The sequence below is a fragment of the Acinonyx jubatus genome, chromosome D3, assembly GCF_027475565.1.
Source record: "Acinonyx jubatus isolate Ajub_Pintada_27869175 chromosome D3, VMU_Ajub_asm_v1.0, whole genome shotgun sequence".
Taxonomy (NCBI): Eukaryota; Metazoa; Chordata; class Mammalia; order Carnivora; family Felidae; genus Acinonyx; species Acinonyx jubatus.
The window spans coordinates 22085321-22098380 of NC_069392.1; the positions used below are offsets into that span (position 1 = coordinate 22085321).

General features: G+C 51.3%; 1 protein-coding gene across 1 annotated transcript in view; it reads left to right on the plus strand.

Annotated features, from left to right (window-relative positions):
- The first annotated feature begins 334 nt into the window (after nt 1–334).
- TBC1D10A (TBC1 domain family member 10A) overlaps nt 335–13060 on the plus strand; it is a 31422-nt gene continuing 18696 nt past the window's right edge. Inside the window, exon 1 of the mRNA XM_027050793.2 lies at nt 335–1028. Within this exon, the coding sequence (XP_026906594.2) occupies nt 709–1028 (320 nt within the window). The 5' untranslated portion in view covers nt 335–708. The remainder of the gene's footprint in view (nt 1029–13060) is intronic.

Genomic DNA, 13060 nt, shown 5'->3' on the forward strand with positions numbered 1-13060 from the left:
GGTGATGAAAATGTTCTAAAATTAGGTTGTGGTGATAGTTGCACAACTCCACAAATATGCTTAAAACGATTGAACTATACACTTTAAACTGGTGATTTTTATGGTAGGTTAGTTATGTCTCAATAAAGCTGCTGGGAAAAAGATTACAAGAGAAAGGTAGAACTTGGGGCAATGAGTGTCTCAATAAACGTTGGTTATTACTCTTATTAACTGGGTCTCCCAAGGGCTCATTTAAAGCCCTAGAGGCAGTGAGCAGGGGTTGCTGAACTTCTAGCTCAGCCTGTGTCTTTAAGACGTTGAGTGTCCCTGGGCGAATCCCAGGACCCTTCCTAGGTCTCCTCAGAGGTCCTCATGAACGGTTGAAACCATCCCTACCTACATCCCTGGGGTCTCGCGAGGAGCCAGGGGCTCAGGAGGCAATGCGGAATCCCCAGCGCACTCCCTCAGCCTGTGACTGAGCGGCGCTTGCAGGTGACGGGCGGGCGGGAGCCAACCGAGAAAGGCCCGGGGAGCTTTTTCAGGTAAGCTCTCTTGATTGACAGCCCGGGGGGGAGGGCTCCCAGTGACGGCTGCCCCGCCCCCTCACGTCGGGTCGGTTGGCGCCAGTCTAGGGCAGGTGGGCGGGCCCTGGGGTCCGCTGCGCCCATTGGGCGTGGGGGGAAGCTCCCGGGAGGGCCTAGGGCCCCGCCCCTGGCCTTGCGGCGGCCAATGGACGCGGCGCGTGGGCGGGGCGTCGGCGGCGTCGGCGGCGGCCCTGAGGCTGAGGCGGCTGAGGTGGCTGAGGTGGCCGCTGGGGCTGAGGCGGCGGGCGCGGCCAGGATGGCGAAGAGCCGCGGAGAGAACGGGCCGCGCGCGCCCGCGGCCGAAGGAAGTCTGTCCGGGACCCGGGAGAGCCTGGCCCCGGGCCCCGACGCCGCAGCCGCGGACGAGCTCAGCTCTCTCGGCTCCGACTCGGAGGCCAACGGCTTCATCGAACGCCGCATCGACAAGTTCGGCTTCATCGTGGGCTCACAAGGCGCGGAGGGCGCGTGAGTAGCGCCGGGGCTTGGGGCCGGGGCCGGCGCGGGACCTTCGCGGGGGGACTCGACGCTGACGGAGCTGCCCTCAGGACAGACCGACGAGCTCCCCTCCCAACCGGGGACAACTGACCCTTTCTCTCCCTGCCCCCCCCCCCACTCCCCCAACCGGGGCCGACTGACCCGCCCCTCGTTCGCGAGCCTGCTTCCGACCTAAGGACGGACAATCCTCCACCTAGCCCCCGCCCTCCAGACACATTGACCCGCCCCCAAGAAGGGCCCACAGTGCCCTCCTCCCAACTGCGGGACAGAACGACAGACACCTGGCCCAACCCCACTGCTGCCACCGCGGCCTTAGGCCTGATTGTGCCACCCCTGACAGGCTCACAGATGGCTGCCCCTCCCCCGACACATACCTTCTCTACCCCCATCCCCCAAGACCCACAGATGCCCTGTCTCCACCCTACTACCCCGCACCAGGGGGATACTTTAGGGAGAGGGACTTCAAAGGGACAGACTGCCCTGCCCTCATTCCACTCCAGGACAGACTGACCCCTTACCTCAAGACACACAGGCTCCTGGGTGGACTGGACTGACATTGGTCATCTCCCTCCCAGACAGTCCCACCCTGGGGCAGATAGTCCCTTCCCTTCAGGGAAGGGTCAGAGAGTGCTCTCCCCGCCCTTCGGAGGCTGATTTCTCCTCACTGGCAACAGGTGGGCAGACACTCCCCCTTCTTGGTACCCACAGGGTGACAGTGCCTCACCTCCAGGACAGACTATTGGCTGTCTTTGTGTATGCTGTGGAAACACACACCTCCTCCCAAACACAGACTCTTGAGGGGGCAGTCATGGAGACAGCAGGGTCCCTGCTGGTAGCACACTCTGATCCCCCACCCCCAGAGCCTCCAGGACCCAGCTGTCAGGCAGAGATACGCAAGGCAGTGAAGCAGCACCTTCCCTCCAAGCTGGGTAACTGGGCAGCCGCACTGCCCCACAGAGCCCTCTGAGAAGGACAGACTCCAGACCCCACTCCCATTCCAGCTGTCCTGTCACATGAGACCAGTGTTCTGCACAGCATTGACAAGCCTTCCTCCTGGTGTGCCTCCCCTTCAACAAAGGGCCTCACATAATTACCTGTGGGGGCCCCACAAGACTCAGCCAAGATCCTACTCCACATGGTCCTTTCTCCCCTTCTCTGACCAGTTGTGACTGTCCAAGCCTCTTCCAGCCTCTCTTATGACTAATGAAAGTGCCTTGACCATCTGTTAAGAACCCCACCCCATACAAGCAGCCCCATAAAGGTCACTTCTGGATTTCTCCCAGTTTCAAATTCACCAGGCCTCCTTCTCCTTTGGAGAAATATAGCCCCCTCCTCTAAGGAGAGCTCCCTCTTACCCACTGGACTGTGTCCTCCAGCCTCTCTCCACTTGCTCACAGCAGGCTAAACCTTGTCCAGTGCAGGACCCCAGAGATCACCCTTTATTCTGATGCTTCATCTTGCTATGATGCTTTGTCACAGCTCCCCAGGGATTAGCCTGTGAGAACCCAAAGGGGACCTGAAGTATATTTTTTGAATTGAGGGATCAATTTTTGAATCACTAGGGATCAGGGCCCTGAGAGGGATGGGATCTTGAGAAGTGGGAAAGGAGTTCCCAGTTGCATTTGTGGGTTCTTGGAAGGAGGACCTCAAATTTGCCTGTGAGTTCTAAGAGATAAGAATTCCTGCTACATTCTTACCAGACAGTTAACCAGATATCGGGGTACACAGCAGTGATATAGTGGGAAAAGACCAGACTTAGGAAAAAAATCACACTTGCTAGCTGTGTGACCTTGGGCAAGATCCTGAATCTCTGAGCCTGTTTGCTCACCATAAAGGGCAGCAGTCACATGTACTCCCAAGATTACTATGGGGATTAAATGAAATCAGGTATATGAAGGTGCCTAGCACTGTGCCTGACCCAAGTAGTGGCCCAGAATATGTTAGTTTCTTTTCTTTTCCTTCTAAGGGTCTGAGAACTGATGAGAAAAATGAGGGCGTACCTCTGGTATTTTTTAACAGAGAGACGCCCCAGTGGGAGCACCTCCCTTTGGCTGTATTCCCCCACCAGACAGCCAGACATCTGTCTTCCCCACACTCCAACCACAAACCCAGATTTTGCAGATGCCCTCTACCTCACTGGTGTTTATAGAACTGGGACTGAGATGGGGTCCCAGGCTCCTTTCTCTCTCCCTGCCTCACTTTTTTGACCCTCTTGGTCAACCTAAAATATCTGGTGTCTGAAAATTTTGACTGTTCCCTGCTGAGTTTATAATGTGGTTCCAAGGAAGCCAAAAGTAAGTCCCTGCCCAAAGCCATAAGAGGGGAAGTTATGGAAAGTATCAGGGTGATTGCCCTAAAGCTAATCTCGTGGTTAAGGGCTAGGAGGCCATGTGTTATCCCAGAGAGTGAAACATTAGCACTGATGGCTGCAGTAGAGAGGGCAGGAACTCTGGCTCTAGATTAAAGGTCCATTTCAGCCACCCTGGACCAAAGGTTGTCTCAAGATGGTCAGTTTTGGCAGTTACCAGGGGCTTGGGGGCAGGGAAGAAAGCAGATCAGAGGCTACCCTGTTTAGGTGACTGTTAGGTGGTTGGCATGAGTAGATCATAAAATCATAGACTGTTGGAACTGGAAGGGATCTTAAGAGATTGACTGAGCTTAGCCCTTGCTTTTACAGATAAGGAAACCAAAGCCCAGGGAGGAGAATCACTTACTTAAGAACACACAGCATATTAGTTGGCAGAACCAGGACTTGAACCCAGGGTTTCTGACTCCTAGGTCGGGATAGTTTCCACTGCTTTCACCATCCATTAATACAGCCTGTGGTCCCAACAGGAAACCAGGTGCCAGGTAGGTAGAACAGAAGGTTCTTAGCAGGAACCTGCCTGCCCTCACTTTCCCTGGCTTAGCTCAGTAGTGTAGGAGGCTAACAAGTCCTGCCCAGCAAGGGTAAGAGTGTGTTGTCATTACCAGTTCATTAGACTATCAACTTTAGGGCTGGGGCCAGGCTTATTCACCTTTTTCTATTCAGGCCTGCAGAGAAGTAAATGCTCAACTAGTATTTACTTACTGAATGACATTAACTGACAGACATTTCAAGTCAGAGAGCTGAAAGTGACCTTAGAGATGGCAATCATCATACAGATAGGTAAACTGAGATCTGAGAGAACTGATTAGCCTCACCTCTTCAGTCTGTTAAGATCAAAGCCAGAAATTGAACCCAGAACTCCTGATTCCCAACCCTGAGCCTTTTCTACTTCTTCACCTCATCTGTCTTTTGAGCCTACTCTATGGGGCACCTTTGGTGAGCCTGTGATAGTCCTCGCCTGCATGTGAGCAGAAGCCAGTGAGGAAAGACAAGAAAGCAACCAAACCAGCAAAGAGCCCTGTGGGAGGCATGGACACAGACAGAGGAGCTGACAGCATTAGTTCTTTTGGCTTGGTTGGGAGTTGAGCTGGTTGTTGAAGCCCAGGAAGGACCAGAGGAGGAAAAAGAAGTGTCCTTAGAGGGGAGGGGTAGGAAGAGTGATGTTACCGTTCCTATCACCTTGGGGTAGGAAGAGCAGATCTATGCGGGGAAGTCCCTTCTGCAGCATAGGGGAGGGGGTCATGAAGGAAAAGAAGGATACCAGTTGGATACTAGGTCTCCTGGCCCAAGGGAGATGGCCTGAGAGAGATGGGTTCCCAACCTCCCTCTACTTTTCCCATGTAATTGCCAGGACTGGCTTCCTTAGGCTGGAGCTTCCCACCCAGCTTCAGTCTGCTCAGTGCTGCAGGCCAGATGAGGTGAGGAGCTATGCTTTCTGGGATCCCGTGGGTGTTGGCTTCCTGCTAGGGGAGAGAGGGATCTGAGCTGGGTCCAGAGAGAAACATCTGGAACAGTAGTATTGTCTTCGGCTGATTCAGTTCTCCTGTCCCCTGGGGTTCTCCACTACTCCTAGCCAACTATGGCAGCCCTGTGGCTTTGGAAATCATAGAACTGGCTTAATTGGCATCCCTATAGTTTGGTTTGTGCCAGTTTTTGTTGGGGTAGGGCCAGGGCCCTCCTGGCAGGCCAGAGCCTGTCTCCCTGCCTTCCCACCACCTTCTCCAGCTTGTAAGCTCAGAGCATCCTCTTTTCTTGAGCTATTATGGTTCCCAGGAGAGCATGGAACTGGCAATGGAGTGGTCCCTGGGTGGTCCATCTGGAAGGAGGCGGCTGTACATGTGGACTAGACCACAGGCCCTCCATTTTCTCTCCTCCTTCTCTTTCCAGCTTCAAAGGAAAATCCAGTTTGGTGGCCCTGTGGGTGTTCTAGGGCCTCAGACAAGACTTGACTTGGTGAAGGGGAAGGCCAGCGCACCAGCTGCTGCCCTGGGAAGGTGCCTGCATGTCCGCCTGCTAGGAAATCCTAAGCTGTGGGAAAGAGATAAAGCAGTGGGACCTGCTTGATGTTTTGTCCTCCTAGCATCTGGGTTTGAAACAGGACCTCCAGAGGACAAGTGAGGCCTGGCTCTGGTCCAGCCACCCAATCTGTTTACACTGAGGTGGGGGAAAGAAGATGCTCTGTGTTCCCTCTTCACACAAACTCTGGAGTCTGGCTGTCTGTGTGACTTTGGACATGTTGCTTCACTTTACTAAGTCTTAGTTTCTCACTGTGAAAATGGTTGTGATAATACTGATTTTGCAGGATGTTGGTGAGGTTTAAATGAGCTGATGTTTGAAAAGAGCCTGGCACACAGTACAGTAGGTGCTCAATGAATGTTCTTGCTCCTTTTATTAAATGTTTATTTATTTATTTTTAGTACTCTCTACACCTAACATGGGGCTTGAACTCATGACCCCGAGATCATGCTCTCATGGTCATGCAAGAGAGTTGCATGCTCTTGTGACTGAACCAGCCAGGTGCCCCTGTTCTTGCTTCTTTTTAAGACTGGAGTGGCTAGTGGTCCTGTCTTTTCATTTTCTATTTGTATCTCTAGATATGATGATGAGTGTCAGTGAGGTCCATTCTCCTGCGGGGAGGAGTGAACTCTAACCAGTGGTGCACCCTCACTTTCCCCGGAGAGAGATAGATATCCCCATTCTATAGATGAACACACCAAAGATCTGAGAAGAAAGTGCCCAAGGTTTGCCAGCTGGTAAATGGCAGAACTAGGACTAGAACCTGTTTCTCAATGCTAAATCCAGTGACTAAGCCTTGCTAATGTGGCAGCAGGCAGATGACAGGTGCTCACTAGTCCCAGAGGCCCCCACACCCAGAGCAGGAGTTAGCAGGAACTTGGCTACCTCTCCAACCTGGTGTGGAGGGCAGTGTGAGTCTCAGTACAGCTTAAGTCCATAGCCAGCCAAATCACAGAAAGACCCAGTGAGAAAGATCCTTGGGGAGACCCTGAAAGCATGACCAGACTGGCCTGGTCTAGTCCTCCCATAGGCCAGAGTCCACACTGCATTGCTCTTGACCCCAAAATACTGCTTAATGGTCATCTGACTTTGATATCCAGTCTGTGCCTTTGTTTCTTTGTAGATTAGGCAGGGATTATGCTCCCCATACAGGTGAGGAATCTGAGGGTTGGAGCAGCCTTGCAGTTAGTTAACAATGGAGCCAAATTAAGGAGGGATCCCAGATCTTCTGATACTCAGCCCACTGCTACCCTATATGTCAGTGCCCATTCTCTTCCTGACTCCAAGCCAATTGAGCCTCCAGGCCAGGAGACATTGCCCACCAGAGCAGAACCCAGCCATCATCCACTCATTGTCAGTGCCCTAGTTGATCACTTTAACCTGCAGGCAGCACAGCTGAGGGGGAGGAGGCCTCCTTTAGCTGCTTTGTCTGCCCCTGACAAATTTGCTATCCAGGGCCCAAGGAACCTCCCTGGCAGAGGGAAAGCTGTCCTGTCCTCCCCACTGGCAAACCAAAGCTCCTGATGCTTCACCTGCTTAGAAGCCTCCTATCCAGGATTTCAGGGTAGCTGCCAACTTTGGCTTTATTTATCTCACCTTTCTTTTTCCCTTCTTCATCCCACCTACTCTGTTTCATGCCCTGTATAGCTCCTAAGAGGCTGTCACAGCTTAGCTCTTTACTGCTCCTCAGGTAGGGAAGTAAGCAGCAGACTCAGGAGTCTGGGAGAGAAAGCCAAGGCTTACTTTTGCCAGCTTATCCACCTTAGTAGTGAGCTTATTTACCAAACATTTATTGAGCACCTACTCTGTCAGCCCCTGTGATTGGAACAAAGGATTCAGAACTGAACAAAGGCATCTTTGTCTTATTGCCCTCAAGAGGTTCATAGACTTGTTGGAAAATAGAACCACAAATAAATCATTACAATGTTGAGCAATAAAGGCCATAATTGAGGTGTGTGGTCGCTCTGGAATATATAGGAAGAGATAGCCAGCTCCATCTATAGGAGCCCAGGAAGAAGTGACATTTGATCCAGGCCTCAGAAGTAGCAAGGAAGGGCATTTCACTGGGTGGGAGGGGACCTATGTACAAGACCCCCTCCCCCCCACCAGAATCCAGCTGTTTAAGAAACGTGGTATGCCAAGAAGAGAGGTGACAAGAAGAGCAGAAGGCAGGAGGTGGATGTGAAGCAAGGGGAGGCTAGGAAAGTAGGTTGGGCAGACCATGCCTAGCCTTGAATGTCAGACTGAGGCCTCCTGTGTTTCATCAAAGTCAGTCTGGTGCTGGTGTGGAAGATGGCATAGGGAAGAACTGGACCACAGGCAGCGAGACCAGTTGAGAGAGCTCAGGACAGCCCAAAAGGGCTATGGAGAGGCCTGGAAGATGTCTGGAGCTGTGAGGATGAAGAGACCAGCAAATCAGTAGGGCTTGGTGCCTGGCAGGCTGTGTGGACTGATGGGGAATTGGGAAGTCTCAGGATAAGCTGAAGAGGCCCTAGTCTCTCACAGAACCCATCCTGGGGCCTTCTGGCCACAGGGAGGGAAGGCCAGCTGTGGCCTTCCTGTGAAGTGGACAGTGGGCTGCTGCTAACTCTGCTTTGTCACAGCCCTGGGCTCCCCAAGGTGCCTGGCATGGCTGGCATGCCCAGGACACATCAAGGGGTTCTTTGTCTCTCTCCAGTGGGAGAGCGGGTTAGCTGGCCTGGTTGGGAGGGGGTGGGGTGAGTGGTACTGAGCTTTGTGTTCTCTGCCCAGTAAACATACTGATGGCAAGGAGAGCCAGACTCCTCTCCAAGGAGAGAGGAGTAAGGCCTAAGGGCATAGAAAACCAGCCTTAGGGTAGTGTGCAGCTGGAGAGGGTAGGTTTGGGGGTTTGGGGGTTTGGGCATAGATAAACTGATCAAGGGGAGGCAGATGGCAGCCAGGGCTGGCTTGACCTCAACCTCATGTCTTTATTCTGTTCCTGGAGGTGGTTCCTCAGATGGGACAGGTGGAAATAAGTCCAGTAGCTATGAGAAGGTGAACCCCTTAGCACTTAGGGACATCACCAGCCATTTCTCAGAGATTAAAGATTCTGGCTGGAAATATAGGTTTAGGCTAGTAGTCGGAAAAGGCTCTGAATGAGGCACAGGAGTCAAGGCACTAATGCCGGCTCTACCTCAGACCGTTATGGTATATGACTTAGGCACATCCCCTCACCTGATCATGGGACTGATGCTCCCTGTTTCTCACCCAGCACTTACTATGTGTACAGCTGTGTGCTAGGCTCAGGGGATGCAGATCTGGTCCTGCCCTCCCGGGGCTTACAGCCTAGCAGGGAAGTGAGACGTTCAGTAGGTAGTTAAAGGCATGGCCTGTGTACAAAAGGATTGTGAGGATCAAATGAGATAAGTGGATTATGAGCATAGCATAAACAAAGACTACTGAACAGGGGTCAGGAGACCTGAGTCCTGGGCCTCGTGGATCCCTAACTAGCTGTGTGACCTTGAGAAATTTGCTTAATCTTTCTAAGCCTCAGTTTTCCCCACATATAAACTAAGGTAGTTTTTTTTTTTTTTTAATGTTTATTTTTGAGAGAGAGCACATGCATGCACGCACATTAGCTGGGGAGGGGCAGAAAGAGAGGGAGACAGAGGATCTGAAGTGGGTTCTGGGATGACAGCAGAGAGCCTGATGCTGGGCTTGAACTCACGAAACCATGAGACCGTGGCCTGAGCTGAAGTTGGACGTTTAACTAGCTGAGCCCCCCAGGTACCCCTAAACTAAGGCAGTTTTAATGGGATGATGTTGAAAAGCTCTTTCACTTCTAATATTCTGAGACTGACCTTGGAGTATATGAAAAGTGCTTTGAGAAGTTTTTTATGAGGTGTCACGCAAGTGCAAGGGGTCGTTATGGCACAGCCCACAGAAGCCAGTTCTTTCAGCATGCTCTGTTCTTCTTGTGGGAGGACCTCTCTTTGTGTGTAGGACCAGTGGCCCTCATGTCTTAGGGAGTATAATCAAATCAAAGGATGCTTTGATTTGTTTAGCTTTTTAGTCTGCAAAGTGCTTTCATTCCCATTGCCTTACAGTAGTCCTTATAGGAGCAATGGGAAATTGGTAGGCTAAGTTTTATTTTCCCGTTTACAGCCAAGGAAACCAAAGCTGAGCAAGTAATGGAATTGGGCCTGGGACTCAGGACTGCTTTTTTCCAGTTTTCTATCTTACCAAAGCTGGTGGCCACTGTGTGGCCTCTCTGGCCCCTCCCTGTCTCAACTTTAGAACTTCAGTTCAGCCCCAAGCGTTTGTGCTTCTCCTAGTAGGCCTCTCAAGTTGTTTGAATTGTTGTGATGAATGGAGCACTTCTTGTCCCAGATCTCCACACACAGCCCCTCATATGTACCCCAAGACAAGGCAGGAACAGCTGGCTAGTGAGGGGGTCCAGAAACATAGTGTGGAGAGCTCTTGTTCCTTCTGAGTGCACTCTGGGCCCTAGACTCTGTATGTCCAGAAACGATCCTTTCCAACCATCCACTTTTGGAGGATGCTGCTTCTTTTCCCTTACCTCTCTGTATTGGTTTCACAAAAAGGGAGAACCTAAATTTGACCCTTGGGTTTAAGACACAGGCAGACCTGACTTCTAGTCCTGGCTCTTGTCACTTTCTGGTCATGTGACCTCTCTAAGGTAAATAGGCCGTGTTGACACTGGGAGAGAGGGGTGTTATGAGGATTAGGAGAGCTAATGTTGGTAAAACACCCAGCACAGTGTCTGTCACAAAATAAAGGTACAGGGTGGCTCTTATAATTCGAGTGTGAATTATCCTCTGAGGTTTGCTTCAAGCCTTTGGCATAATGGTGAGACAGCAAGGCAATATGGGTGTGAAGATCCAGATTTCTTTATGTGCTCTGCCCACCACCCTTGGGAGTGGTGGGCAGAGGAGCCAGTCCCACTCAGCTTGTGGTCTGGAGCATTCTGGCATGCCAGGGCAGACTGGGAATCCCCCATCAGTTCCTCTTTGAGTCATTTGGAACAGAGTCCTCAGGTGACCCTGACTCGGAGGGCCTGATCTTCCTTCTCTTTGGACTGTGAAGATCAAGCAGAAGTGAGAATAAAGGTGGGTCTCCTGAAAGATTCACCTCAAAGCATGTAACCATAGTGCTGCCTGGGACCTCAGCCTTCCTGGGTAATGGCAGTTACTTGGGGAAGAAATCAGAATTTGCTTCATAATTACTACCACCCTCCTTCTGTGCTTCTTGTAGACTTTGATCCTGAGCTTCCTGTCCTGCTTCAGGGTGACCTCCTCCACCCTCCCAGCATAGTCACATGGTAATGCCGGTTCACAGAGGAGCCTGAATGGTGGACCAGGCTTTTACTGACACTGCCCCCATTTAATTCTGTGAGATACAGTTCATCATAATCTCCATTTCACAGAAGCAGATACCAAATTTCAGAGAGGGTAAGTGACTTACCAAACACCACACAGTTTATGGCTCTGAGTCCACAAAGCTCCAAGTTCCCTGGGATCAAGGCTGGTATGAACCCTGCCTAGTGGTTAGCACTCTGTGCTGGAGTTGAGTGACAGAGCAGAAGAAGAACAGGGTCTGGATTCATCTCCCAGGGCTGTCTTCTGCTCACCCTAGACCTTAGTTACTGGCTTACTGAAAACCTGTTTCTTCATCTGTGGAAGGGGAGGCGGTGATAATTAGAGGACCTATTTCATGGGCCTGTTGTCAAGATTAAATGAAATAATGTAAGTTAAGTGCTGAGCACCATGTCTGTTGCGTAGCAAGTGCCTGGTAAGTGCTCTAACAGACATTCAGTTGCATTAATTGAATATTCGAATTATAATGTTGTAAAAGGCTGTCACTAAGCACATCTGTTCAACCCTGTACTGGGCTTCAAGGAAGATCCAGAGCTGGTATCAGGCCAGAGAGGGAATGTTCTTTATGAAGCACTTTCTGTGTTTTACCCACCTGATCTCAAGGTTGAGGACAGTATTCCCATCTCACTGTGGAGAAAACTGAAACACAGAGTTCCCGAGGTCACAAAGCTAATGATTCTGTCAACACACATTTATTGGGCACCAACAAAACCAAGCTCTGTTCTAGGCCCAGAACACACTGTGGAGAATGAGACGGGCAGAGCCCTCCAGGAGTGTACCTTCTCACGGAATGCTGCCTCAGCAGAGCAGATAGGATATTCGGGTGGAGAAGCTGTACCTGCTCCACTAGACTGCTCACATTCCCCAAACAAGCCGTGGTCTTTTCTGTTAACTTGTGCTTGCTCATACTGGGTCTTCTGGCTGGTGTGCCCTTTCCCCTTTCTCACCCTGGCTACTTCCTGTCACCCTTCAAAGACCATCTCAAAAATCAGCCCCTTCTTAAAAGCTTTCTCTGAACACCACCCCCACCCCCCACCAACCACTAGCACCACCCTGGGGGCTTCTTGCAGTTTCTTAGCACCTTCTACATGCTTCTGTGATAGCACTTCTATGTGTGCTAGTTTTCTACTCACCCATCTGTCTCCTCTGCCAGATTGACCTCTTCAAGGGCAAGGACTGCATTTTATTCATCTTTGTAGATTCAGGGCCTGGAACACAAGCTCTAGAGAAATGTGTATGGAATATAATGAGGGGCTGATTGTGTTTTGTCCCTGGAGTAGTTAGGAAAGGCTTTGTAGACATGAGAGGGAGTTCTGAATGAGGCCTTGGAAGATGAGTGGGACTGCACTAGAGTGGGGGTAGGGGTGAGGGAGGCCAGTTCAGAGAGAGGGCCACCTAGAGATAGGGCTGGGGAAAGAAGAGGGATGTTTAGAGGAAATAGGAGGACCTGAGATTTCTGTTGGACAAGGAGGGCAGTAGGGAGCCTTGAAGGAATGTGAGCAGAGGAAAGGCCTTATATAAACAGTGAGTCAAAACTAATTTGGTAAAATCTATCAGTAAGATCTAGCAATTTGGTAAGGATGGCTAAGGAGCCCATACATGAGTCAGGATGGCCCCTGGGTGCCCACAGTGAGATTGTGATCTGAAAACCCAGTTGCCAGTGGGAAATTTCAAGCACTACTCAGCCTGCTAAGGTTGAAGGCTTGGGGAAGGGAAGTCTATTGAGAATAGTCTCCATACCTTTCTGCAGTTGTCAGGGAGAGCTGCCCTGGAGGTTTCTGCTGTGGTCTGTGCCTTTCCCTAGCTGGGTGAGGAAGTGGGGATTCCTTGCTTTTTGGAACCAGCAAGGTTGGTGCCTAAAGGAACCATTTCTTCCATCTGACATCAAGAGGGGTGGAGCTGAACAGAGTGGAGAGCTGGGCAGAGGCCCAAGGCCAGTGAAGGGTGGAGAGAACCTGTTTACCATTGTGCACTGACCCAGGGCTAGAAGGAGCAAAGCCAGGGAATTCCTTATGGGAAAGGGAAGCAGACCCAAAACTAGCTTGCACTGGGAATTGGGGAGAGTGAAGCAAGCCAGACTCTCACCCAGACAGAGAGCCTGGACATTGCCCTACCCTTAAACCAGTGGCTGCCAGGCTGCAGGAGGGAGTGCCAGGCTTCTGCAGACCATCTTGCTTTTCCACACTGACTCACAGCATGGCCTTGGGCAAATCACTTACCCTTTGGGCTATAGGCCTTGCTGGCTCTCTGAGGAGGAGTAG